Here is a 26,423-nt window from a genome sequence, read left to right on the forward strand (position 1 = left end):
TGATTTCTTACTCAAAGCGGGCGGCGGTTCGTGTGCAAAGTATATGGGTACTGTAGGTGAGCGTAGTTTCTTAATGTATCAAGGTATTATGTCTCTGTCCCTCTCTCTCTCCCTCTCTATTTCTTCTTTTTAACAAGCAGCCATGTTGTTGTCATTCCGCTAGGGACCTGTTTTCTCCAGTCAATAACCGGTGCAGAGTGTGTATGTTTATCCTCTGTTCCCATTTAATTAGCTAGTAAATAAATAATTAAACTAATTTGTGTAGTACTGAATCATAAGTAAGGCTCGGGTTTTTGCAGATGCAAGGAGGTTACGACTGTTCAGAATGACGATATGATACAAGGTTATGATTAATAAGTTGACTGTTTATAGATGTGATGGGTAAAGACCTTTTGGAGTTTAATTCTGGAGGTGGTAACTCTTTAATGAACTGCTCTCGTGGTGCCCCAGATCCTAATGAGTTAATTGTTACATGATTTAATTAAAATTAAACATAGTTAGTTATAATATGTTAATTAGAGATAAGTCTTCAGATGAATGTTAAAGTCACGTCACGACATCACATTACAGAACAATACAGGTCAGTTTATGAAAATATGTACACTACCGTTCAAAAGTTTGGTGTCACTTAGAAATGTCCTTGTTTTCCATGAAAACATACATGAAATGAGTTTGAATAGGAAACATAGCAAAATGCATAGGAAATGTAGTCATTGACAAGGTTAGAAATAATGATTTTTAATTGAAATAATAATTGTGTCCTTCAAACTTTGCTTTTGTCAAAGAATCCTCCATTTTAGCAATTACAGCCTTGCAGACCTTTGGCATTCTAGTTGTCAATTTGTTGAGGTAATCTGAAGAGATTTCACCCCATGCTTCTGGAAGCACCTCCCACAAGTTGGATTGGCTTGATGGGCACTTCTTACGTACCATACGGTCAAGCTGCTCCCACAACAGCTCAATAGGGTTGAGATCCGGTGACTGTGCTGGCCACTCCATTATAGACAGAATACCAGCTGACTGCTTCTTCCCTAAATAGTTCTTGCATAGTTTGGAGCTGTGCTTTGGGTCATTGTCCTGTTGTAGGAGGAAATTGGCTCCAATCAAGTGCCGTCCACAGGGTATGGCATGGCGTTGCAAAATGGAGTGATTGCCTTCCTTCTTCAAGATCCCTTTTACCCTGTACAAATCTCCCACTTTACCACCACCAAAGCACCCCCAGACCATCACATTGCCTCCACCATGCTTGACAGATGGCATCAAGCACTCCTCCTTTTTATTGGCCAGTCTGAGATATGGCTTTTTCTTTGCAACTCTACCTAGAAGGTAAGCATCCCGGAGTCGCCTCTTCACTGTTGACGTTGAGACTGGTGTTTTGCGGGTACTATTTAATTAAGCTGCCAGCTGAGGACCTGTGAGGCGTCTGTTTCTCAAACTAGACACTCTAATGTATTTGTCCTCTTGCTCAGTTGTGCACTGGGGCCTCCCGCTCCTCTTTCAATTCTGGTTAGAGCCACTTTGCACTGTTCTGTGAAGGGAGTAGTACACAACATTTTTCAGCTGTGCTAACATAATTGCAAAAGGGTTTTCTAATGATCAATTAGCCTTTTAAAATGATAAACTTAGATTAGCAAACACAACGTGCCATTGGAACACAGGACTGATGGTTGCTGAAAATGGGCCTCTGTACGCCTATGTAGATATTCCATTAAAAATCAGCCGTTTCCAGCTACAATAGCCATTTACAACATTAACAACGTCTACACTGTATTTCTGATCAATTTGATGTTATTTTAATGGACAAAAAAATTGCTTTTCTTTCGAAAACAAGGACATTTCTAAGTGACCCCAAACTTTTGAACAGTAGTGTATATACCATAACATGCCTTAAGTACACACATTGTCTTGAGTAGAGATCATTGGTAGCTATCATGTTATAGTCTTAGATTGTGAAGACAAATGGACAATGGACAATGTCATTTAATAGTTTTCCCATAGTAATAATTGATTAATGACAGTTAGTTGGAGCTTGTGCTCTTAATGATCCTCATAGATACAGTGTCTTGCAAACGTATTCAACCCCCTTGGCGTTTTTCCTATTTTGTTGCTTTACAACCTGTAATTTAAATGGATTTTTCTTTGGATTTCATGTAATGGACATACACAAAATAGTCCAAATTGGTGAAGTGAAATGAAAAAAATAACTTGTTTCAAGAAATTCAAAAAAAATAAAAAAAATAAAAAATAAATGTGGTGCGTGCATATGTATTCACCCCCTTTGCTATGAAGCCCCTAAATAAGATCTGGTGCAACCAATTACCTTCAGAAGTCACATAATTAGTTAAATAAAGTCCACCTGTGTGTAATCTAAGTGTCACATGATCTCAGTATATATACACCTGTTCTGAAAGACCCCAGAGTCTGCAACACCACTAAGCAAGGGGCACCACCAAGCAAGCGCCACCATGAAGACCAAGGAGCTCTCCAAACAGGTCAGGGTCAAAGTTGTGGAGAAGTACAGATCAGGGTTGGGTTATAAAAAATATCAGAAACTTTGAACATCCCACAGAGCACCATTAAATCCATTATTTAAAAATTGAAAGAATATGGCACCACAACAAACCTGCCAAGAGAGTGCTGCCCACCAAAACTCACGGACCAGGCAAGGAGGGCATTAATCAGAGAGGCAACAAAGAAACCAAAGAGAACCCTGAAGGAGCTGCAAAGCTCCACAGCGGAGATTGGAGTATCTGTCCATAGGACCACTTTAAGCCGTACACTCCACAGAGCAGGGCTTTACGGAAGAGTGGCCAGAAAAAAGCCATTGCTTAAAGAAAAGAATAAGCAAACACGTTTGGTGTTCACCAAAAGGCATGTGGGAAACTCCCCAAACATATGGAAGAAGGTACTCTGGTCAGATGAGACTAAAATTGAGCTTTTTGGCCATCAAGGAAAACGCTATATCTGGCGCAAACCCAACACCTCTCATCACCCAGAGAACACCATCCCCACAGTGAAGCATGGTGGAGGCAGCATCATGCTGTGGGGATGTTTTTCATCGGCAGGGACTGGGAAACTGGTCAGAATTGAAGGAATGATGGATGGCGCTAAATACAGGGAAATTCTTGAGGGAAACCTGTTTCAGTCTTCCAGAGATTTGAGACTGGGACGGAGGTTCACCTTCCAGCAGGACAATGACCCTAAGCATACTGCTAAAGCAACACTTGAGTGGTTTAAGGGGAAACATTTAAATGTCTTGGAATGGCCTAGTCAAAGCCCAGACCTCAATCCAATTGAGAATCTGTGGTATGACTTAAAGATTGCTGTACACCAGCGGAACCCATCCAATTTGAAGGAGCTGGAGCAGTTTTGCCTTGAAGAATGGGCAAAAATCCCAGTGGCTAGATGTGCCAAGCTTATAAAGGCATACCCCAAGAGACTTGCAGCTGTAATTGCTGCAAAAGGTGGCTCTACAAAGTATTGACTTTGGGGGGGTGAATAGTTATGCACGCTCAAGTTTTCTGTTTTTTTGTCTTATTTCTTGTTTGTTTCACAATTAAACATATTTTGCATCTTCAAAGTGGTAGGCATGTTGTGTAAATCAAATGATACAACCCCCCCTAAAATCCATTTAAATTCTAGGTTGTAAGGCAACAAAATAGGAAAAATGCCAAGGGGGGTGAATACTTTTGCAAGCCACTGTAGGACAGTGGTAGCGATCTCTTAATCCAGTGACAGCACACAGCAGCATGGGTTAGTTAGTCGGTATAGTCCTTGTTTCCTGACCTACATGTCATCCTCCACCTCCGCCCTCTCTCTCTCCCTCCCTCTCTCCCTCCCTCCCTCCCTCCTCCTCCCTCCATTATTGCTCCCCCACCCCACCAGCTCTATGATGAAGGCGGGGAACACCATCAGTTCCTCCCTCCTCCTCCTCCCTCCATCATTGCACCCCCACCAGCTCGGTGATGGGCGGGGCGAACACCATGAGCTCCTGGTACTTGTGAAAGAAGAGCTGCAGACGGGAGAGGTATCTGTCTTCCTGGTATGGGAGCTCCTTCTCCTTTAGATAATGGGACACGATGGGCTTTACCTGAGAGGAAAGGAGGGAGGAAAGGAAAAGGGTTCGTATCGATCGATCGATCGGTCAATCAATCACATTTATTTTATCAAGCCATTTTTACAATCAGCAGTTCCACATAGTTTAGAGGTGAAAGTGAATGTAATTTTCTTGAAAGAAGCTTCTTTGATGAACTTATATTTGACAGATGTACTGTTATTGCACTGTAAGCAAGGTTGGGGTCAATTCCATTTCAATTCAGTCAATTCCTCATAGCTTTTCAATTAGTAATGTGAAATGGATTTGGCCCCAACCCTGACCTTCCCACACGTATTTGACAGTCTGTGTCCCATGGTATCCTATTCCCTATATAGTGCACTACTTTTGACCAGAGCCCTATGGGAATAGGGTGCCATTTGGGACACACTCGTTGTACCTTGAGACACATGTGGTCGGAGAGGAAGGGGAACAGGTGGTGTTCCACGTGACAGTTGATGAGGGAGTGTCCGAAGATCCAGTCCAGCAGGGGGTTCCGAGGCAGGTTCAGAACCCCGTGGGTCATCTGGTAAATCCTCTTGGGCCGTCGGGTCGGGGAGAACATAGACAGGCCGATGTGCTGTATGGAACAGGAGAGGACGGTTTAATGGAAAGACGTGCTCAGGGTGTGTGTGTGTGTGTGTGTGTGTGTGTGTGTGTGTGTGTGTGTGTGTGTGTGTGTGTGTGTGAGTGTGTGTGAGTGTGTGTGTGTGTGTGTGTGTGTGTGTGTGTGTGTGTGTGTGAACCCCTGCTGATTCAGTTAAGGGGAAGATACCCAGAGAGAAACTGTTGCCATGTTGTTGCTGCCCTGGACACATTCACAATATAGTAGAAAGATGGGATGCAGAGTCCAGCGTGATCAGGCTGCTGGAGGTCTACCCATAGACATTATATTATTCATCTCTATGGGCCCACCATTGAGTTCCATACCTCTGCAATGGTGTCAACAGTACAGGGCCAGGGAGGGACAGCCACAGTTGGGAGTACCGGGCGTGGACGGAAACAACAACACAAACAGAACAACAACATACTATAGGGGAAAAGGTTTCTCCTTCACATTCACTACTCCACCCTGAAGAACGTAAGGGCTGCATCCCAAATTGCACGGTATTTCCATTATAGTGCACTACTTTTGACACGAGAGTTCCCTCCCCACCTCTACCCGTGGGTTTTAGCTACATCAATAACCGCTGTTTCATTTTAAATCCCACTTCAAAACCTTTTGTACTCGTTAACAACAATAGACTGGAAACGAAAGGCTCCGTCTGGGAAAATCATGCATGAATAGTTTTTATTCTTCTGTAGCCCTTGAACTGCCTGAAATGTTAGAATTCCCGGTAGAAGCTGTGAGGACACAATGCTGCATTGTGAAGCGTGAGGGGCTGAGCTTTCTCTACGAAAAGACTGATTTAACACTTTGACCCAAATACTACTCAACCCAAAATAATGTCCAAATCACCAACTACCCATTTATTACTAACGTTGATGTTATATTTAGTCAAGTGTGTGTGTGTGTGTGTGTGTGCTCACCTGGAAGACATTAACGTGTATGTAGGGTATGGAGAACATGGCCCTGCAGAGCAGCATGCAGAGGAGGCTGCTGTATGGACCCTGGAACCCAGAGACATGGATCAGTAGCCAGTACTGAGAGTAAAACCCCAGGAACACCATCAGGACTGTCCTCAGGGCCTGGCTCACCGAGTGGTCCTTCAGCTGACCTACACACACAGACAGGAAGTGTTTTGAGTGGTAAGGCGAAAGCAACCGACCGTAGACAGGTTAAGGAGTGTAGTCGGGGGGGAGGTGCATCTGCGACAGTTGTTTTTGTAATTTTATTTAACCTTTATTTAACTAGGCAGCCTGGAATCGAACCAGGGGGTCTGTAGTGACGCCTCTAGCACTGAGATGCAGTGCCTTAGACCGCTGCGCCACTGTGGAGCCCAACTGCAAGGCTCAGTGCAACATGGCAGTGTTGTTTAGAAGAGTGTTTCTTTATAATGTCTAAATTAAACATGTCTCCAACCCCCATATCACACACTCACAAACTATATGCGTGTACATTGTACAATCAATTGGTGTGAGAGAGAGCCTCAAATATCACATGCATTTGTTTTTATATCCACTGTATACATGAGACGCGGCAAAGTCGGTTCCTGTTTCAGTCATGTCTTTGGTCAAGTTCGTATGGATTTTAAAAAACTGCCTAATGATTGGTTGACAATAGAGCCTCCCACAATGCAGACGATGGCTGCAGGATGAAGTTGGGGAAGAGCAACTGCAGAAACTTGCAGTCAAAACTTCATGACCTTTGATCACATGATTTTTGTAAAGTTCATGCAGTCGATATGTAGGCCCAACTCTGAGAGTCTTTCTCCCCATAATGTAACACACTTTGAAAGGTATGTTGCATTATGGTAAATTGACAAAAGGGATCCACTCGAACGCGCCTGGGGACAACACAGTTAGAAACAGTCATAGTCAGGGATACACACAATCAGTTACAACACACAGTCAGATACAGTCACATAACAGAGACAGGGACAGGGACAGAGATAAGGACAAAGACAGAGACAGAGACAGGTAAAGAGGCAGGGACAGGGACAGAGACAGGTAAAGAGGCAGGGACAGAGACAGGTAAAGAGGCAGGGACAGAGACAGGTAAAGAGGCAGGGACAGGGACAGGTAAAGAGGCAGGGACAGAGACAGGTAAAGAGGCAGGGACAGAGACAGGTAAAGAGGCAGGGACAGAGACAGGGACAGAGACAGGTAAAGAGGCAGGGACAGAGACAGGTAAAGAGGCAGGGACAGAGACAGGGACAGAGACAGGTAAAGAGGCAGGGACAGAGACAGGTAAAGAGGCAGGGACAGGGACAGAGATAAGGACAAAGACAGAGACAGAGACAGGTAAAGAGGCAGGGACAGGGACAGAGACAGGTAAAGAGGCAGGTACAGAGACAGGTAAAGAGGCAGGGACAGAGACAGGTAAAGAGGCAGGGACAGGGACAGAGACAGGTAAAGAGGCAGGGACAGAGACAGGTAAAGAGGCAGGGACAGAGACAGGTAAAGAGGCAGGGACAGAGACAGGGACAGAGACAGGTAAAGAGGCAGGGACAGAGACAGGTAAAGAGGCAGGGACAGAGACAGGGACAGAGACAGGTAAAGAGGCAGGGACAGAGACAGGTAAAGAGGCAGGGACAGAGACAGGTAAAGAGGCAGGGACAGAGACAGGTAAAGAGGCAGGGACAGAGACAGGTAAAGAGGCAGGGACAGAGACAGAGACAGGAACAAAGACAGGGACATAGACAAGGACAGAGACAGGTACAGAGAGGACAAGGACAGAGACAGGGACAGGAACAAAGATAAGGACAGAGACAGGGACAGAGACAGAGATAGGGACAGAGACAGGGACGGGGACAGAGACAGGAGCAAAGATAAGGACAGAGACAGGGACAGAGACAGAGATAGGGACAGAGACAGAGACAGGGACGGGGACAGAGACAGGGACAGAGACAGAGACAGGTAAAGAGGCAGGGACAGAGACACAGAGACAGGGACAGTGTCAGGGGACAGAGACAGGTAGAGGCAGGTACAGGGGCAGAGACACAGAGACAGGGACAGGGACCAGAGAGAGACAGGGACAGGGACAGGGACCAGAGAGAGACAGGGACAGAGACAGAGACCAGAGAGAGACAGGGACAGGGACAGGGACCAGAGAGAGACAGGGACAGAGACAGGGACCAGAGAGAGACAGGGACAGGGACAGAGACAGGGACAGGGACCAGATAGAGACAGGGACAGGGACAGGGACCAGAGAGAGACAAGGACAGAGACAGGGACCAGAGAGAGACAGGGACAGGGACAGAGACAGGGACAGGGACCAGATAGAGACAGGGACAGGGACCAGAGACAGAGACAGGGACCAGAGAGAGACAGGGACAGGGACCAGAGAGAGACAGGGACAGGGACAGGGACCAGAGAGAGACAGGGACAGAGACCAGAGAGAGACAGGGACAGGGACCAGAGAGAGACAGGGACAGGGACCAGAGAGAGACAGAGACAGGGACCAGAGAGAGACAGGGACAGGGACCAGAGAGAGACAGGGACAGGGACCAGAGAGAGACAGGGACAGGGACCAGAGACAGAGACAGGGACCATAGAGAGACAGGGACAGGGACCAAAGATAGACAGAGACAGGGACCAGAGAGAGACAGGGACAGGGACCAGAGAGAGACAGGGACAGGGACCAGAGACAGAGACAGGGACCAGAGAGAGACAGGGACAGGGACCAGAGAGAGACAGAGACAGGGACCAGAGAGAGACAGGGACAGGGACCAGAGAGAGACAGGGACAGAGACAGGGACCAGAGAGAGACAGGGACAGGGACCAGAGAGAGACAGGGACAGGGACAGAGACAGGGACAGGGACCAGATAGAGACAGGGACAGGGACCAGAGACAGAGACAGGGACCAGAGAGAGACAGGGACAGGGACCAGAGAGAGACAGGGACAGGGACCAGAGACAGAGACAGGGACCAGAGAGAGACAGGGACAGGGACCAGAGAGAGACAGAGACAGGGACCAGAGAGAGACAGGGACAGGGACCAGAGAGAGACAGGGACAGGGACCAGAGACAGAGACAGGGACCAGAGAGAGACAGGGACAGGGACCAGAGAGAGACAGACAGGGACCAGAGAGAGACAGGGACAGGGACCAGAGAGAGACAGGGACAGGGACCAGAGAGAGACAGGGACAGGGACCAGAGAGAGACAGGGACAGGGACAGGGACCAGAGAGAGACAGGGACAGAGACCAGAGAGAGACAGGGACAGGGACCAGAGAGAGACAGGGACAGGGACCAGAGAGAGACAGAGACAGGGACCAGAGAGAGACAGGGACAGGGACCAGAGAGAGACAGGGACAGGGACCAGAGACAGAGACAGGGACCAGAGAGAGACAGGGACAGGGACCAGAGAGAGACAGGGACAGGGACCAGAGAGAGACAGGGACAGGGACCAGAGAGAGACAGGGACAGGGACCAGAGAGAGACAGGGACAGGGACCAGAGAGAGACAGGGACAGGGACCAGAGACAGGGACCAGAGAGAGACAGGGACAGGGACAGGGACCAGATAGAGACAGGGACAGGGACCAGAGAGAGACAGGGACAGGGACAGGGACCAGAGAGAGACAGGGACAGGGACCAGAGAGAGACAGGGACAGGGACCAGAGAGAGACAGGGACAGGGACCAGAGAGAGACAGGGACAGGGACCAGAGAGAGACAGGGACAGGGACCAGAGAGAGACAGGGACAGGGACCAGAGAGAGACAGGGACAGGGACCAGATAGAGACAGGGACAGGGACCAGAGAGAGACAGGGACAGGGACAGGGACCAGATAGAGACAGGGACAGGGACCAGAGAGAGACAGGGACAGGGACCAGAGAGAGACAGGGACAGAGACAGGGACCAGATAGAGACAGGGACAGGGACCAGAGAGAGACAGGGACAGGGACCAGAGAGAGACAGGGACAGGGACCAGAGACAGGGACCAGAGAGAGACAGGGACAGGGACAGGGACCAGATAGAGACAGGGACAGGGACCAGAGAGAGACAGGGACAGGGACCAGAGAGAGACAGGGACAGGGACCAGATAGAGACAGGGACAGGGACCAGAGAGAGACAGGGACAGGGACCAGAGAGAGACAGGGACAGGGACCAGAGAGAGACAGGGACAGGGACCAGATAGAGACAGAGACAGGGACCAGAGAGAGACAGGGACAGGGACCAGAGAGAGACAGGGACAGGGACCAGAGAGAGACAGAGACAGGGACCAGAGAGAGACAGGGACAGGGACCAGAGAGAGACAGTTCCACCATCACAGCCTGGAGTGAAGATATCAATGTAAATAATAAGGGGCCTAAACAATAACATGTTATTCTGTCAGCCTTTCAAACATGATTAGCTTAACACAGGTATCAACATGTCCCTGTTTCAACACAACAGCAACCTAACAGCGACTAAGCATTATGTATCTTACATAGTGCACTGGTAGACGCTACACCTGGAAACACACACACACACACACACACACACACACACACACACACACACACACACACAGACCCTGTCTGTGCCTCACCTAGTGCCACCAGAGGAGTGATGATGGGTACAGCCAGGGGTGCAATGAACAGGTAGACGCTCCGGGGTAGACAGGGTATCTTCCATGTGCTGGAGTCACCCAGGCCGATCACGTTGGTGTGGGCATGATGCATCTTAATGTGGCCTGTTACACCTGCCCTCGCTGTGAACGACCCACACACCTGGACAGACAGACAGCTGAATTACTAGCTGAAATTACATCAGTTATGCCCCCCCAACCCCTCTCACTCTCACTCTCTCTTACCTCTATGAAGAACACAGCCCAGACCTCGGCCCAGGCAGGGGACTCGCTCAGCGATCCGTGGCTGGCCAGGTGGGTTCCCTTGATGGTGATGACAGCATGGGACACCCCCATAAGCACCATGCCCAGGACAAACACCAGGACCTGGGACGAGCCCAGCAGCAGAAAGGCTGGAGGAGAAATGGAGAAGGGGAGATGTAGTTGAGGAGAGAAAGAGATGAGGAGAGAGGGATATGGGGAAGGAGAGGGGAGGAAACGGGGTCAAACAAAGGGTGGAAAGTTTACACAGTTTGTTCTAGATGCAAATATTCCACATTATGGAATGTAGAACGGGTAAACATCTAGCCATTAGCATTAGCCTGGTCCCAGATCCGTTTTTGGATGTCTTGCCAACTGCTATGGTCATTGTCATGCCAAACAGATCTGGGACCAGGCTACATAAATAAGCATAAGATAGTTTGACAGATCTCAATAGACAATTTTGCAACACAGTTCCACTCCACTCTACTCCTGCCATCTGAAACACATTCTAGAACAGCTTCCCCGAACATTCTATTCTGCTATCAAGCACGTGCTATGAGTTTCTGGTCCTGACCCTTCCCCCGTGGAGAACCTTGTTTGGCCAGGTGACTGAAATCTGGGATTAAGTTACAGCCATAATCCTCCATGTTTTAGTACAGTGGATTTCTCACTTCCCTTCTTCCTGTGTATTTACAACAAATCTGCATGTCACACAGGATGTGGTAAATACAAACCTATTTGTACCTTTATAAGGACTATAACGTGTTAGCCTGGTTGGAACAGACTAAATGTTACTCTCACTAATGAACCCATCGTTCAATCTGGTTAAAACCAGGTTAAAACCCAGTGAGCAAAATTGTTTGAAAATACGTCATTTCAAGCAGTTTTGCCGTTGTAAGACAGGTGTCTTACCTGGGGGTATGGTGAACTGAACGTGGTAAAACTATGCTTTATATTTACCTTTAAAAAATGATATAATATAATAAGCCATTTAGCAGATACTTTTATCCAAAGCGACTTACAGTCACGTGTGCATACATTTTTACGTATGGGTGGATCCAGCGGCAATCAAACCCACGATCCAGGCATTGCAAGTGCCATGCTCTACCAACTGAGGCAGAGAGGACCACTATAAAGTCTGTGAGACAGGTGTATGTATTGCGGTGTGCAGGTAGATGTCTTACCTGGGGGTAGGATGAACTAAATGTGGTAAACCTACACTATATAAATATACTGTATAATAACAAAGGCTATAAAGTGTGTGAGAAGGTGTATGAAGTGTGTGAGACAGGTGTATGAAGCGTGTGAGACAGGTGTATGAAGTGTGTGAGACAGGTGCATGAAGTGTGTGAGACCGGTGTATGAATTGTGTGAGACAGGTGTATAGATTACCTGGGGGTAGCAGGAGAAAGGCGAGGGCCAGGATAGTGATGTCGATGCCTCTCCTCTCCCACCAGCTACTCTCCTTCACTGTCTTCTGAACCAGACGGGTCAGCTCCATCATCAGCGATTCTTTATCCGTCCCCTCCATCCCCTTCCCCCCTCCATTCATCATCTCTCCGTTCTCCTTCCCCCTCTCCTTAACCCCGGTCTCTTTCCGCTTGTCCATGTCCTGTTTGGAGTTACCAGTGTTTGTTAGGAATAAGGCCTCTCTCCCCTCCCAGGGTTTAACATCATTCTCTCCTCCTCCTCCAACGCTCTGTTCTTCCCTCCACTCCTCCGGAACATTCTGCATTTCAGCTCCCTTTGTGCCTCCCTCCTGACCGACAACAAACTACAGTAAAAGCGACAGTGCTCGGTGTGTGCAGCGGCTGTATGGACGGACTCATAGACATCAGCCAGACTCTGAGGAGAGTAGCAGCCTGCACATTGTACCCTGAACACAAAGGGTCCGGACTGAAGTAAGCATGGCAGGGTGCAACGTTTTACTTGGCAGGAGGCCCCTTCTGAGAAGTTCAACCCCTTTAGAACCACTCCAACAGTTCTCACCTTCCTTTTCTCCTCCTACAAGCTGTGGTGTGCACTCCCCTTCTCCTCTCTCCTTCTCCTCCCCTCCTCTTCTCCAACACGCTGTTCTCTCTCTCTCTCTCTCTCTCCTCCTCCTAGATGCTGTGTTCTCTCTCTCCTCCTCCTAGATGCTGTGTTCTCTCTCTCTCCTCCTCCTAGATGCTGTGTTCTCTCTCTCTCCTCCTCCTAGATGCTGTGTTCTCTCTCTCTCCTCCTCCTAGATGCTGTGTTCTCTCTCTCTCCTCCTCCTAGATGCTGTGTTCTCTCTCTCTCTCCTCCTCCTAGATGCTGTGTTCTCTCTCTCTCCTCCTCCTAGATGCTGTGTTCTCTCTCTCTCTCCTCCTCCTAGATGCTGTGTTCTCTCTCTCTCCTCCTCCTAGATGCTGTGTTCTCTCTCTCTCTCTCCTCCTAGATGCTGTGTTCTCTCTCTCTCTCCTCCTCCTAGATGCTGTGTTCTCTCTCTCTCCTCCTCCTAGATGCTGTGTTCTCTCTCTCTCCTCCTCCTAGATGCTGTGTTCTCTCTCTCTCTCCTCCTCCTAGATGCTGTGTTCTCTCTCTCTCCTCCTCCTAGATGCTGTGTTCTCTCTCTCTCCTCCTCCCTAGATGCTGTGTTCTCTCTCTCTCCTCCTCCTAGATGCTGTGTTCTCTCTCTCTCTCTCTCTCTCTCTCTCTCTCTCTCTCCTCCTCCTCTAGATGCTGTGTTCTCTCTCTCTCCTCCTCCTAGATGCTGTGTTCTCTCTCTCTCTCTCTCTCTCTCTCCTCCTCCTAGATGCTGTGTTCTCTCTCTCTCTCCTCCTCCTAGATGCTGTGTTCTCTCTCTCTCCTCCTCCTAGATGCTGTGTTCTCTCTCTCTCCTCCTCCTAGATGCTGTGTTCTCTCTCTCTCCTCCTCCTAGATGCTGTGTTCTCTCTCTCTCTCCTCCTCCTAGATGCTGTGTTCTCTCTCTCTCCTCCTCCTAGATGCTGTGTTCTCTCTCTCTCTCCTCCTCCTAGATGTTGTGTTCTCTCTCTCTCTCCTCCTCCTAGATGCTGTGTTCTCTCTCTCTCTCTCCTCCTCCTAGATGCTGTGTTCTCTCTCTCCTCCTCCTAGATGCTGTGTTCTCTCTCTCTCTCTCCTCCTCCTAGATGCTGTGTTCTCTCTCTCTCTCCTCCTCCTAGATGCTGTGTTCTCTCTCTCCTCTCCTCCTCCTAGATGTTGTGTTCTCTCTCTCTCTCCTCCTCCTAGATGTTGTGTTCTCTCTCTCTCTCCTCCTCCTAGATGCTGTGTTCTCTCTCTCCTCTCCTCTGTCCTTGTCAGGTTGTTCCTGTAGTGCAGTCCCTGGTTTAATACTCAGCCTTGGGATGGTTAGCAGCAGCAGCTCTGGGGACGTCATGTGTCTCCTGTGGGTGTGAGTTGAGTGAGCCGGGGCAGGTCCCTGTGTCACACACTACACACTAGATATACACACACAAAGCCATGCATACTGCAGGGACACACACAACTCTACACCCTGCCGCTGCTTCTGCTGCTGTTTCCCACTTTCTCTCTCTCTCTCTTCACCGAAGCTCCTCCCCTGCAGTCCTGGTTTCCCCTCCCCCTCTCTTCTCTTCTCTTCTCTCCTCCCTCTCCCATCCCTGTTGTAACCTTGGCAGAGGGCCTGGGAAAGGAGGAGGAGGAGTTGGGGAAAGGGGGGCTAAGGCAGGAGGAGAAGATTAGCAGCAACTGCTTAGTGCTCACTGTGAGAGAGAGAGAGAGAGAGAGAGAGAGAGAGAGGGGGGAGAGAGAGAGAGGGGGAGAGAGAGAGAGAGGGGGAGAGAGAGAGAGAGAGAGAGGGGGGAGAGAGAGAGGGGGGAGAGAGAGAGAGAGGGGGAGAGAGAGAGAGAGAGAGAGAGAGAGAGAGAGAGAGAGAGAGAGAGAGAGAGAGAGAGAGAGAGAGAGAGAGAGAGAGAGAGAGAGAGAGAGAGGGATAGAGAGATGAGAAGATGAGTGTTTTAATGGACTGTTGGCCAGTGTTCTGGGCTGGCCAGGTGCCATATTGGCTGCAGTGCTCTTAATGATTTAAGGGAATAGGAGGGCTGGAGAGATCCTGAGTGAACTGGACAACCACTAAAACTGTTCAGCAGAGTGCAGGGTAGTGTTCAATTGGGCACACTGTGGCAAAATGTTTTGCAACAGAAAACTAAAATATCTGTTTTTAATTGGACAAGTTCAGGTATTACAAAATATAAAATATTTTCTCTCTAATTGAACACGACCCAGGGAACATAAGAGCACTAGCCTATCAGACATACAGACCTCCATCCTACAGACCTCCATCCTACAGACCTCCATCCTACAGACCTCCATCCTACAGACCTCCATCCTACAGACCTCCATCCTACAGACCTCCATTCTTCCCGCTACATCAACTCTGTCTTGTTCTAATCAGAACAGGAGCTGTCAGTCATGTTATCAAACTGTAACACTGGTGACGGAGACAGCAGGAAGACCTACCCAGCTGAATCATCTTTGTAGAGTAGTTACAGTTGCAATGACCAAGATATTAACAATCAGTGTCAAAAAAGTTACTTCATTAATTGTAATAAACATGTTTAATAACTGTTGTGGGTGAGAGTACATACAAACATGACTTATGTTGTATTCCAAAGGTTGTATCCACACATATCCGACTTACAGTAGTGAGTGCATACATTTATGCATACATAATCATTGAAGTTACATACAAACACATTCATGCACAGTCATACACACCAGTCCACCAGTCCTTCAGTCCATCAGTCCACAGGCAGACCTCTTGTGAAACGCTATATCCCGAACTGGAGGCCCGGAGCAACCGGAGATAACGTTTACCTTGGCACAGACAGAGTGCGTCCCAAATGGCACCCTGTTCCCTATATAGTGCACTACATTTGACCAGAGCCCTATGGGCCCTGTGCAAAAGTAATGCACTACATAGGGGATAGAGTGCTACTTGGGATGCAGACACAGACAGACTGACTGACTGACTGATAACCTCACGTTCCAGTATCTTCATTAAAAAACGCAAACTGTCCTTAAAAAGAAACGTGGCTACGTCCCAAATGGTACCCTATTCCTTACACAGCGCACTACTATTTACCAGATCCTTATGGGCCCTTGCCAAAAGTAGTGCACTATGTTGGGAATAGGGTGCACATTTGGGACACAGCTCATATATGTAACAGGGATAAGACAGGGTTTACTCCTTTGGTCAGCTTTTCATCTGAGCTAACTATAGTACCACTATTATACATACTAAAGTAACAGAACTGTACAGTAATATCTGTAATAAACCATAAATAAAACATGTTCGATAAATAAATAATAAATACATAAATAACATTTACACGTAAGCAACAAATATATAGACAAAAACATGATCAAATGCTCAGTTGCAAATGAACGACGGTATTCCATATGGGCAACATGTGAGCGTGTTTCTGCATCTGTGAGTGGGGAGAATCATTCCTAAATACAATGTCCTGTGCCAGTGTTAGTGAGTGAGTGGGCACCGTCCCACGGTACACCTGGCCCACGGTACACCTGGCCCACGGTACACCTGGCCCACGGCACACCTGGCCCACCGTACACCTGGCCCACGGCACACCTGTCCCACCGCACACATGGTCCACGGCACACCTGTCCCACGGCACACCTGGCCCTGCCAGAACATTGTGGTGTGTAACTAAAGACGTCCTCTCATGCACGGCACCAGGACCCTAGGGACTCAACCAGACCCAGTGTAATGTTCTCTGTGTCCCCAGGCAGGGAGCGCTGTCCCTGGGTAGAGGCATTAGTCAGGCAGGCACACAGCTCTGTGTGGATAATCCTAATCTCAGGACTCCATGGACTAGAGCAGATAGTCAGACAGGACCACAGCTCTCCATGGACTAGAGCTGATAGTCAGACAGGACCACAGCTCTCCATGGACTAGAGCTGATAGTCAGGCAGGACCACAGCTCTCCATGGACTAGAGCTGATAGTCAGACAGGACCACAGCTCTCCATGGACTAGAGCTGATAGTCAGACAGGACCACAGCTCTCCATGGACTAGAGCTGATAGTCAGACAGGACCACAGCTCTCCATGGACTAGAGCTGATAGTCAGACAGGACCACAGCTGTCCATGGACTAGAGCTGATAGTCAGGCAGGACCACAGCTGTCCATGGACTAGAGCTGATAGTCAGACAGGACCACAGCTCTCCATGGACTAGAGCTGATAGTCAGACAGGACCACAGCTCTCCATGGACTAGAGCTGATAGTCAGGCAGGACCACAGCTGTCCATGGACTAGAGCTGATAGTCAGACAGGACCACAGCTGTCCATGGACTAGAGCTGATAGTCAGACAGGACCACAGCTCTCCATGGACTAGAGCTGATAGTCAGACAGGACCACAGCTGTCCATGGACTAGAGCTGATAGTCAGACAGGACCACAGCTGTCCATGGACTAGAGCTAATAGTCAGACAGGACCACAGCTCTCCATGGACTAGAGCTGATAGTCAGACAGGACCACAGCTCTCCATGGACTAGAGCTGATAGTCAGGCAGGACCACAGCTGTCCATGGACTAGAGCTGATAGTCAGGCAGGACCACAGCTGTCCATGGACTAGAGCTGATAGTCAGACTGGACCACAGCTCTCCATGGACTAGAGCTGATAGTCAGGCAGGACCACAGCTATGTGTGTCATCTTGAATAACAGTACCGTATCCAGATGTCACCATGTCATCTCTCTGTGGATTAACAAAACAACATACATACAGTATGATCTCTGTTCTAGAAATTGACTTTTCATATCGAGGAAATAAATTTTACTAATAGTCAACATGTATTTCAATCACAGGTGTTTTACTATACAGCTCCACTAGATGGCCCTATTTATCTATCAGCTACAAACACATAGGAAGGAAGTCTGTTGTACTGACCATCTCAGTGTCCTTGCTCAGTGTCCTTGATTCCTTCTGCTGTTTGAGCCAAAGTAACGTGCTTTGCCTGTCATAGACTTAATATAGTAATTTATACAGTAATACTGACCTTCAGAGCTCAGTGTCTTTGATGCTCTCTGGTTCGTCCAGGGTGTTCAGTCGTCTCTTACAGGCCTCTAGCAGCTTCTTCCTGGGTCCCAGGGGGATGTGTATGGAGGTCAGGTCCTGGTCTGAGCAGAGCAGCAGGGCTTCCAGGTCAATCTTCTCCCTCCTGAAGATGGGCATGAACTCCCCTAGGCTCTGGGAGGCCAGGAAGGTCTCCAGGGGTCCGCTCTCAGGCTCCAGCTCCTCGTCCAGGCCCACGTCAGCCTCCTCCCAGGGCAGCTCCTGCAGGTTCCTCTCCTGGAGGCTCAGGGCGCTGCCGATGCTGTCTATCTCTATTGCATCGTCCAGGCTGGGCTGGCGCCGTGGGAGACGGCCGCGGAGGCGGACGTTAGGGGCACGCCCCACCGGCTCGGAGCCTGCCACGGAACCCTCGTCCCGGGCTCCGATGCCGAAGAGACCGCCGGAGACGTAGTTCCGTCGGAACACCATGGTTCCAAGACCGGGCCGGGTGAAGAGGGAGTCGCGGCCCGAGTCAGCGCTGATCTCGGAGTAGGCGGCCTCGTGGAGACCTGGGTCACTGATGGCACGGGAGATGTGGGAGATGGTGTCGGCACGGTCATCGTCATCATCGTAGTGGTCGTTGTCATGGTGATCGTGGTTGTTGCCGTGGTGAGGGAACATGTCCCGGATGTTGAGGCGCGAGCAGTCCTTGGAGTTGGCGTAGGTGCCCTGTTGAAGGAACATCAATGAAGAGAACCCATTTTAATGGAGAGAACCCAGGTTTCAGCACTAAGCCTGTGGGAAATGTAATGGGTTCTCTATTTAATGTTTGGAAGTATAGAGTGCGTTTATTTTAATATAAAGTTGATTTTCCGTTAGTCAGAACCTCTGTTGTCTCCACCTAGCTACTTTGTTACCTGCTTGAGGAACATGACGTCCTGACCTAGCTGAAGGCCAGACAGCGAGCGAACACTCTTCCTCCCATCCTCGTAGATCTTGAAGGTGCCGTCCACCTGTTTCTTCTTCTCTAATTTTTTCTGAATCTTGGTCCTACCCTTGGCTGTGGAGTGTAGAGTGGCCTATGTAGATTGCAAAGATAGAAACGTGGACTCAGGAGATGACATTAAACAGATCATTTAATAAATGTCTAAAGCAAGACAGAGTTTGACACATGAAAAAGGACAATGATCAAATGCTGAAAATACCTGCGCTTACTCATGAACTTATTCATCTGGGAACGTAAAATAATATCAAATGATTTACTCAAACTGCCGTTGACTATCAAAATCATATGAAACACGTCCATGAGAAATTGACAGTGAAGTAGCAGGGAAGAAATGCTTTTGACCTCTGACCTGTGAGTATGGCATGTTGGAAGTGACCGTGTTGAACTGAGGAAGCTTGCGGCCTAGCGTGCTGCTGTTATAACTAGAGAAACTCATGGCGTCGGAGTTATCCGACACTACGCTCTCCTTCAGGAACTTCCTCTCCAGCCGCTGGTGATGTTTCTGCTGCATCTTCACACAGTCCTTAATCCTCCTCTCTGCGGCGCGGAACGCTCTGTCTTTCAGCTTGCTCACCAGCTTATAGGAGAGGTACATTTATTTATTCACTATTTAAATGTCACAAATACACCATTGCAGTTTAGGCTATACAATTAAAAACTGAGTATATAAAACATTAAGAACATCTTTCCATGACATAGACTGACCAGGTGAATCCAGGTGAAAGCTATGATCCCTTATTGATGTCACTTGTTAAATCCACTTCAATCAGTGTAGATGAAGGAGAGGAGACTGTTTAAAGAAGGATTTTTAAGCCTTGAGACATTTGACAAATGGATTGTGAATGTGTGCCATGAAGTGCCTTTGAACGGGGTATGGCAGTTGGTGCCAGGCGCACCGGTTTGAGTTTGCAACTCAATATTAGGAAGGTGTTCCGAATGTTTGGTTTACTCAGTGTATAAAAAATATAATTTAAACAATTAACTGAAATATAAATCAGATACAAATATTTTGTTAAAATAGATACAAATATTTTGTTAAAATATATTTTTAACAACCTACTGGTATAAAATTGGTATTTGTATTTTATTAGGATCCCCATTAGCTGTTGCAAAAGCAGCAGCTACTCTTCCTGGGGTCCACACAAAACATGAAACATGACATGACGTGGTCCTCTGTAGCTCAGCTGGTAGAGCACGGCGCTTGTAACGCCAAGGTAGTGGGTTCGATCCCCGGGACCACCCATACACAAAAAAAAATAATGTATGCACGCATGACTGTAAGTCGCTTTGGATAAAAGCGTCTGCTAAATGGCATATTATATATACATATTATACATAATACAGAACATTAATAGACAAGAACAGCTCAAGGACACAACTACATACATTTAAAAACGGCACACGTAGCCTACATATCATTGGTAATTTAGTAGTCTCACTAAAGTCTCTTCATGCATTTGATCAGGTCAAAATTGATCCGATGACCGTTCCTTGTCATTGCTCCTTGACACCTCACCTTGGGGTTGAGGACAGACTGCTTGGCGGCGATGGAGTCCAGGTATCGGACACAGCCCATGTGGCTCTTGGTGGCGGCCATGTCGAGGGGCGTGTGGTAGTCGTTGTCCAGGCACCACACGTTGGCGCCGAACGACACCAGGAAGGACAGGCAGTTGTGGTGGCCGTTGGCGGCGCCCAGGTGGAGCGGCGTGTTGCCCCAGATATCACACTTGTCAGGGTCACCTCTTAAAAAGACAGTACATAATAAAACTCCCTCAGGCCTTTTACCCCTGCTGCAGCGTAGGCCGTCCATTACAACTGGTTGACAGATACTTTCCTAGATCCAGATTACTGCTACTTCTGGACAACAACAAAAAACATGCTCGATTTCCTTCCAGGAATAGACTTAATCTGGTTCCGGGGAAACTGAGCCATAGTGTGTACACCTACTGTATGTGTGTGACACAGGGTGTGCTATTCTTCTGTCACCTGATAATGACTCTGTAAATCAACAGGTTTACAGAACAGACTAAATCAACAGGTTTACAGAACAGACTAAATCAACAGGTTTACAGAACAGACTAAATCAACAGGTTTACAGAACAGACTAAATCAACAGGTTTACAGAACAGACTAAATCATCAGGTTTACAGAACAGACTAAATCAACAGGTTTACAGAACAGACTAAATCAACCCCACCTCTGCTTAGCTATGCCTATATCCTCTTTCACATTACACTAAAACTAAGGAAGTAAGATGACCCAATTGGGTGACCTCATCATGTCGTTTTCAGTTCTACGGTACCGCTGACTACCATTTCTACTCTACTGACTACAGACCATGACTCTGCAATTTAAACTATACCTTTAAATAAATACACAGTGAAATATATACCCTCAAACAGTGAGTGGTCTTTTCACGAAAGTACGTAAACATTACACAACACAAGGATGTCATGAGATGACAATTATATTTCACTTCCTGCTTTGCATGTCAGAGCCCCTCCCCTTCCTGTGTTGCCCTCGCCCATCTGGCCCAGTGTGGCTGTGGTGTAATTAATAATTGAGGAGGTGCAGGTGAAAAATTACAGCGATGTTACCATGTATTATTCAACACATGGACTGAGAGTCTTTTCTCTCACAGACACCCAGAGAAGCCGTGACCCCAGAGCGCCACAAGGTCAACACCTGTGCCATGTTCAGTTGCCAAACGTTGTCGAACGTTGCAGATAGAAATGCCATGAATAGAGCAGTTGTGATTCATACTACATGTCAGAGAGAGGCATGTTTGTTCTAAATAGCATATTTCTATCTGAACGTTCCAAAACGTTGCGTCCTGTAAGACATCACAGTACAGTTGAAATATATATGGCAAATAGAAATCCTATATGGATGGTGTTAAAAGATATATGGGAGGTGTTGAATGGAATTGAAGGATGGGACTAATAACAACTAACAACAAATAATAACAAGATAACTAATAATGTAAGCATACTGTGTCCATAATAAGTATATGGGTTGTAGGTTGGGAGCTTTTGTGAAAGGACACAGTTAGAAAGATATGGCATATAGAAGCAAACCGGATGGACATCATGAAAATGATCGGAGTGGTTGAGAGTAGAAGAAGTTCAGGAGAAAAAACAACCAAAATATAATTATTGTAAAATTGACTGTGTCCATAAAATGTAGATAGTAAGTATAAGCTGGAAGTAGAGGCCTAAGCATTGTTGTTCACTAGTTTACCCCAAGTAGGGAAAGGGTGGCGGGGTTGGAAAGTAATAAAGGGGAATATATATATATTTTTAAAGGATATGTATGTGTATGTATGTATGTATGTGGGTGTGTGTATGTGTGTATATATATGTATATGTATATATATATATATGTATATGTATGTGTATGTGTATGTAAAAATATGGGGGATTGGAAGTGATGCAGACAATTACATTGATGGAAGTTACAATCCATCTGCAATATTAAGCTGATCTACCCCCCCCAAAAAAAAACGTTGCGTCCTGATGAACGCGCCCCTGGCTGCTCTACACTTGACTCTGATTTCTACTTCTTGCCTGTCTGTACAAACTGATCTAGTATCAGGTCCCCCCAGTCCATATAATCGTACTCATTATGATCGAAAATACAAAACTGATCCTGAATTAGCACTCCTACTCTGAAACTCTACATACGACCCCAGATCCTGACATAAGGTAGTCGAACTCTGTCTTAATAATTCGTTTTCTGACCCCTCCTTGATGAACATACTAACACATTTGATCATTCGTGCATTTACAGGTTAAATGTGCATCGTCATCATCATCAATGTGCATCAAAGAGATCTGACTATCAACAGGACAGCCAAGAGATCTGACTATCAACAGGACAGCCAAGAGATCTGACTATCAACAGGACAGCCAAGAGATCTGACTATCAACAGGACAGCCAAGAGATCTGACTATCAACAGGACAGCCAAGAGATCTGACATTCAACAGGACAGCCAAGAGATCTGACTATCAACAGGACAGCCAAGAGATCTGACATTCAACAGGACAGCCAAGAGATCTGACATTCAACAGGACAGCCAAGAGATCTGACTATCAACAGGACAGCCAAGAGATGAAAATATTTTGAAATATGTTCCCCAGTCAGAGCATCTCCATTCAGTGCTTTTTAGTCCAAGATTTTGTCTAATAATCTGGATCTGGAAAACCACCCGGACCTATATGTTCAGCTCCATTCTTTTCCTTGTACCTTCTAGATCAGACATAGAAAGAGGCCTGTATAACGCAGAGAAGAGGTAGGAGCAGATCAGCATTGCTAAGTTACAGTAGTATGCAAACTGCTTTAACCTTCTAGCATGCCCTCTGATCTCCACCACAGCTCTGGTCCTGTCCATCCTTAGCTCAGCTACCACCAGCCTGGGCCTGTGGTGCAGCATCAATGCCCCTGGGAGTGTCGTTAGAGGACCTGTCTGTCCTATTAGTCTTATCCATCACCTTGACCTTTCCTCTACAGCCCATATCTACGCTGTTAATATCTATTTTACATCTCTGTAACTGCCGCTTCTCTCAGGCGTCAATATCTACTGCTCTCGCCACACTTAATTACCATCATGCCTTATAAACCTGTCACTAAGGTCTTGACATATCCCTAGAGTCTTCACCCTACCCTCCTCCTCTGTCCTCTCTCCCTCCTCTCCTCCTCTGTCCTCTCTCCCTACCCTCCTCCTCTGTCCTCTCTCCCTCCCCTCCTCCTCTGTCCTCTCTCCCTACCCTCCTCCTCTGTCCTCTCTCCCTACCCTCCTCCTCCTCCTCTGTCCTCTCTCCCTACCCTCCTCCTCTGTCCTCTCTCCCTACATTGTAGCCCTTCCATCCACACCTGCTTTGTCCAGTACTTAAACCTTCAACAAAAGAGAGGGCTTTTTACCTATACTGTCTGTACACATGCACAAAGGAGCTTTGGTAGCTGAAAGAGTAGCTGACTTATCAAACGATAATATCTCCTTACTCCTAAATCCTGCGTCTCTCTTGTTTCCCGTCAGAAGGCACCATTGCTAGACTGCTGCGGGTGTATTGTGACCTTCTGATTAGGTGGTGTATACCTAGTGGTTTGTGTGGGGAACAAAGATTATAGCCGTCATCTGGCTGTAGCTGCCTGCTATTGTAGCTCACAAGGACAGGAGTCTGTGGTAACCTGCTAGCTAACAATGTGGTAGAGGAGTGGGCCCTTTCAAAAGTCGGTCTGAATGAAAACAGCATCTCATGTAATTGAACTGGATTTATTACCTAGGATGGGAGGCCCTGTGATACATTCAACTCATAATCAAAGCTACCATCAGTGAATGAATGGGGGTCCACATGTGAGGGATTAATTTAGTAATGATTGATGAACCAACCTTGTATTCATGCTCCACTACACCCCGATACTAATACTGCCACCGCTACTTCCATAGAGGTGTGTGTGTGTGCGTACATGTGTGTGTGCGTGTGTGTGTGTGCACGTGCTTGCATGGGAGTATAAGTATTCACGCCGCATGGTTGTGTGAGAGAGTATTGGTTAATAGGCCATCCTCCTGCCAGTGACCTTTGCCTGTAATTAGGCTGTTAAAATGGAGACACAGAGAGCTGTCTATCACATTAACAGGGTGAGGAGGGTCAAACTAGTAGACATAAATCCTGAGCTGGCACTAAAGTGGCCATTTGAATGTAAATGTTGTTCCTAGACATTAATCTGGGCTTTAACCAGCTGACTGGAGGTTTTAGTGATCTTCTGCAGCTCAATGCCAGGATAGTGGGTTCGATTCCTGGGACCATCCATACGTAAATATATATAAACATATAGATAATAATATAGATAATAATTGTATGTCTCTGGTCTAGGCTATATATGGCTCTGACTCTGCCTTTTCAGACGGAAGGAAGTGAGAAGATACCGCACACAACAAATTGCCAACTTGCCTCTGAGCAATGCACCTCCACACCTGTTTGTTGATACTTCAACAGGTAGGCCAATACCTGCAATACCTGCGCTGCATTTTAAGTTAGTTGCCTTGTTACTGCCTTGCGAGAGAAGCTATCGGCTCTATCGGCTGCTAAGGAAACTTAACGACACTTACCCTCTTCCCACAATGAGCCGGAGCGCGTCAAGGTTGCCGTGGTACGCAGCCCATAACGTCGGTGTCATTCCGTCTTCATCGGGCGCGTTGAGCTGCTTCCGAGTGGCCTCTCTGAGCAGGTCCAGGTAGCCATCCCGGGCTGCCCGGTGGTACTTGTCGTTCATAGTGCCAACGGCTCCGATAGCCTGGCTCATGGTCGGTTATTTGGCATCTAGGTGCGCGAAGAGCTTGCCCTTCGAAGGGGCAAGTGTGTCCAAGACGCGCGGTGTTCTGTTGGGTCGCAGGTCGTTGCTTCCCTCGGGAAGGAGGCAGGGACTACGGAGAGAAGCCAGAGCGGTTGCCAGGGACACACACGAGGCGGTTGTCGAACAGGGAGGGGTTCAGAGAAGTTGACACGCCTTAGACCTGTGCAGGTCATCGAGATCTCACTGTAATCATTTGTTTTAGTTTTAACCTTAGTTAGCATAATGAATTGTGAATGCATTTTTATCCATTAACAGTATTCAATTCAGTTCTGAATAGTAGCCTAACAATTAAAATTAGGCCACGCTAATTTTACTCTATCAATTAGTAATGTTAGGATTTACTATTGCATTATTGCATTTTAATAGCATGTGCCACTGTACAGTAGATTACTAGCTCTGAACACTCAAACGGAAATGATTCAACAGTAGCCTGATAAGTAAGCTTTTATGACTTTAGTATATTTGAGTTCTTATCTTCTGCTACATCTAGCTAGCTGATAGAAACATATTCGGAAGTCAGTGACTGGTGCCGGCTGCGTTCAAACAAGCAGTAACAGGCACTGACGTTTTTCCTTTTGTATACATAACCACGCATTGGACAAACATTTCACACAAAAAACACAAAGGGCCCTATGTATCCATTGGAGCCAAGCTCACACATGATTGAGTTGACAACATTCTTTGAATAATTGAATTGCAAACAACAAAGAATCCAAAGAACTGACTTTTAAAATGTGTGTTTAGAATAACACTTTTGCACCCATGTTTGGTATGTATCTGGAACTTGTTCTCTGATGGGAACTTTGATTCCATCTAAATGGATGTGTAATATATCTCTGTGATAATTTGTCTGTTCAGAGTGAATCGTTGCATTGTTCTCAGACCACTCCCTCAGGTCATCACACCAAAGTGTGACGGAATTGGTTATAAAAGGAATGATTGACTTTTGTTCTGTGGTCAGGTATTCTGCCACTGTGTACTCTCTGTTTAGGGCCAAATAGCATTCTAGTTGTTTTTTATTTTTTATTTTATTCTTTCCAATGTGTCAAGTAATTATCGTTTTGTTTTCTCATGATTTGGTTGGGTCTAATTGTGTTTATGTCCTGGGGCTCTGTGGGGTCTCTTTGTGTATGTGAACAGAGCCCCAGGACCAGCTTGCTTAGGGGGGCTCTTCTCCAGGTTCATGGGTAGTGGGTTCGATCCCCGGGACCACCCATACGTAAAAATGTATGCACACATGACTGTAAGTCGCTTTGGATAAAAGTGCCTGCTAAATGGCATATTATTATAATTATTTATTATTATTTCTCTGTAGGTGATGGCTTTGTTATGGAAGGTTTGGGAATCGCTTCCTTTTAGGTGTTTGTAGAATTTAACGGCTCTTTTCTGGATTTTGATAATTAGTGGGTATAGGCCTAATTCTGCTCTGCATGCATTATTTGGTGTTTTACGTTGTACACAAAGGATATTTTTGCACAATTCTGCATGCAGTCTCATTTTGGTGTTTGTCCCATTTT

The 26,423-nt window shown here is 47.0% G+C and overlaps 2 protein-coding genes across 2 annotated transcripts; both read right to left on the bottom strand.

The window, feature by feature from the left end:
- Positions 1–3,905: 3,905 nt before the first annotated feature.
- LOC121547876 (fatty acid desaturase 6-like) lies at positions 3,906–12,596 on the bottom strand. Its single transcript, XM_041859301.2, has 6 exons — positions 11,902–12,596; positions 10,492–10,658; positions 10,228–10,408; positions 5,624–5,811; positions 4,494–4,673; positions 3,906–4,090 (listed from the first exon to the last, which is right to left on the bottom strand). The coding sequence occupies exons 1-6, from the start codon at positions 12,242–12,244 to the stop codon at positions 3,941–3,943; spliced, it is 1,209 nt and encodes a 402-aa protein (XP_041715235.2). The 5' UTR covers positions 12,245–12,596; the 3' UTR covers positions 3,906–3,940.
- A 2,869-nt stretch (positions 12,597–15,465) lies between these two features.
- LOC121548043 (Usher syndrome type-1G protein homolog) lies at positions 15,466–24,978 on the bottom strand. The gene is made up of 5 exons (XM_041859444.2): positions 24,662–24,978; positions 20,068–20,293; positions 18,901–19,128; positions 18,463–18,624; positions 15,466–18,274 (listed from the first exon to the last, which is right to left on the bottom strand). The coding sequence occupies exons 1-5, from the start codon at positions 24,853–24,855 to the stop codon at positions 17,552–17,554; spliced, it is 1,533 nt and encodes a 510-aa protein (XP_041715378.2). The 5' UTR covers positions 24,856–24,978; the 3' UTR covers positions 15,466–17,551.
- Between the last annotated feature and the right edge of the window lie 1,445 nt (positions 24,979–26,423).

Source organism: Coregonus clupeaformis, chromosome 31 (assembly GCF_020615455.1).
Source record: "Coregonus clupeaformis isolate EN_2021a chromosome 31, ASM2061545v1, whole genome shotgun sequence".
In the NCBI taxonomy this organism is placed as follows: Eukaryota; Metazoa; Chordata; class Actinopteri; order Salmoniformes; family Salmonidae; genus Coregonus; species Coregonus clupeaformis.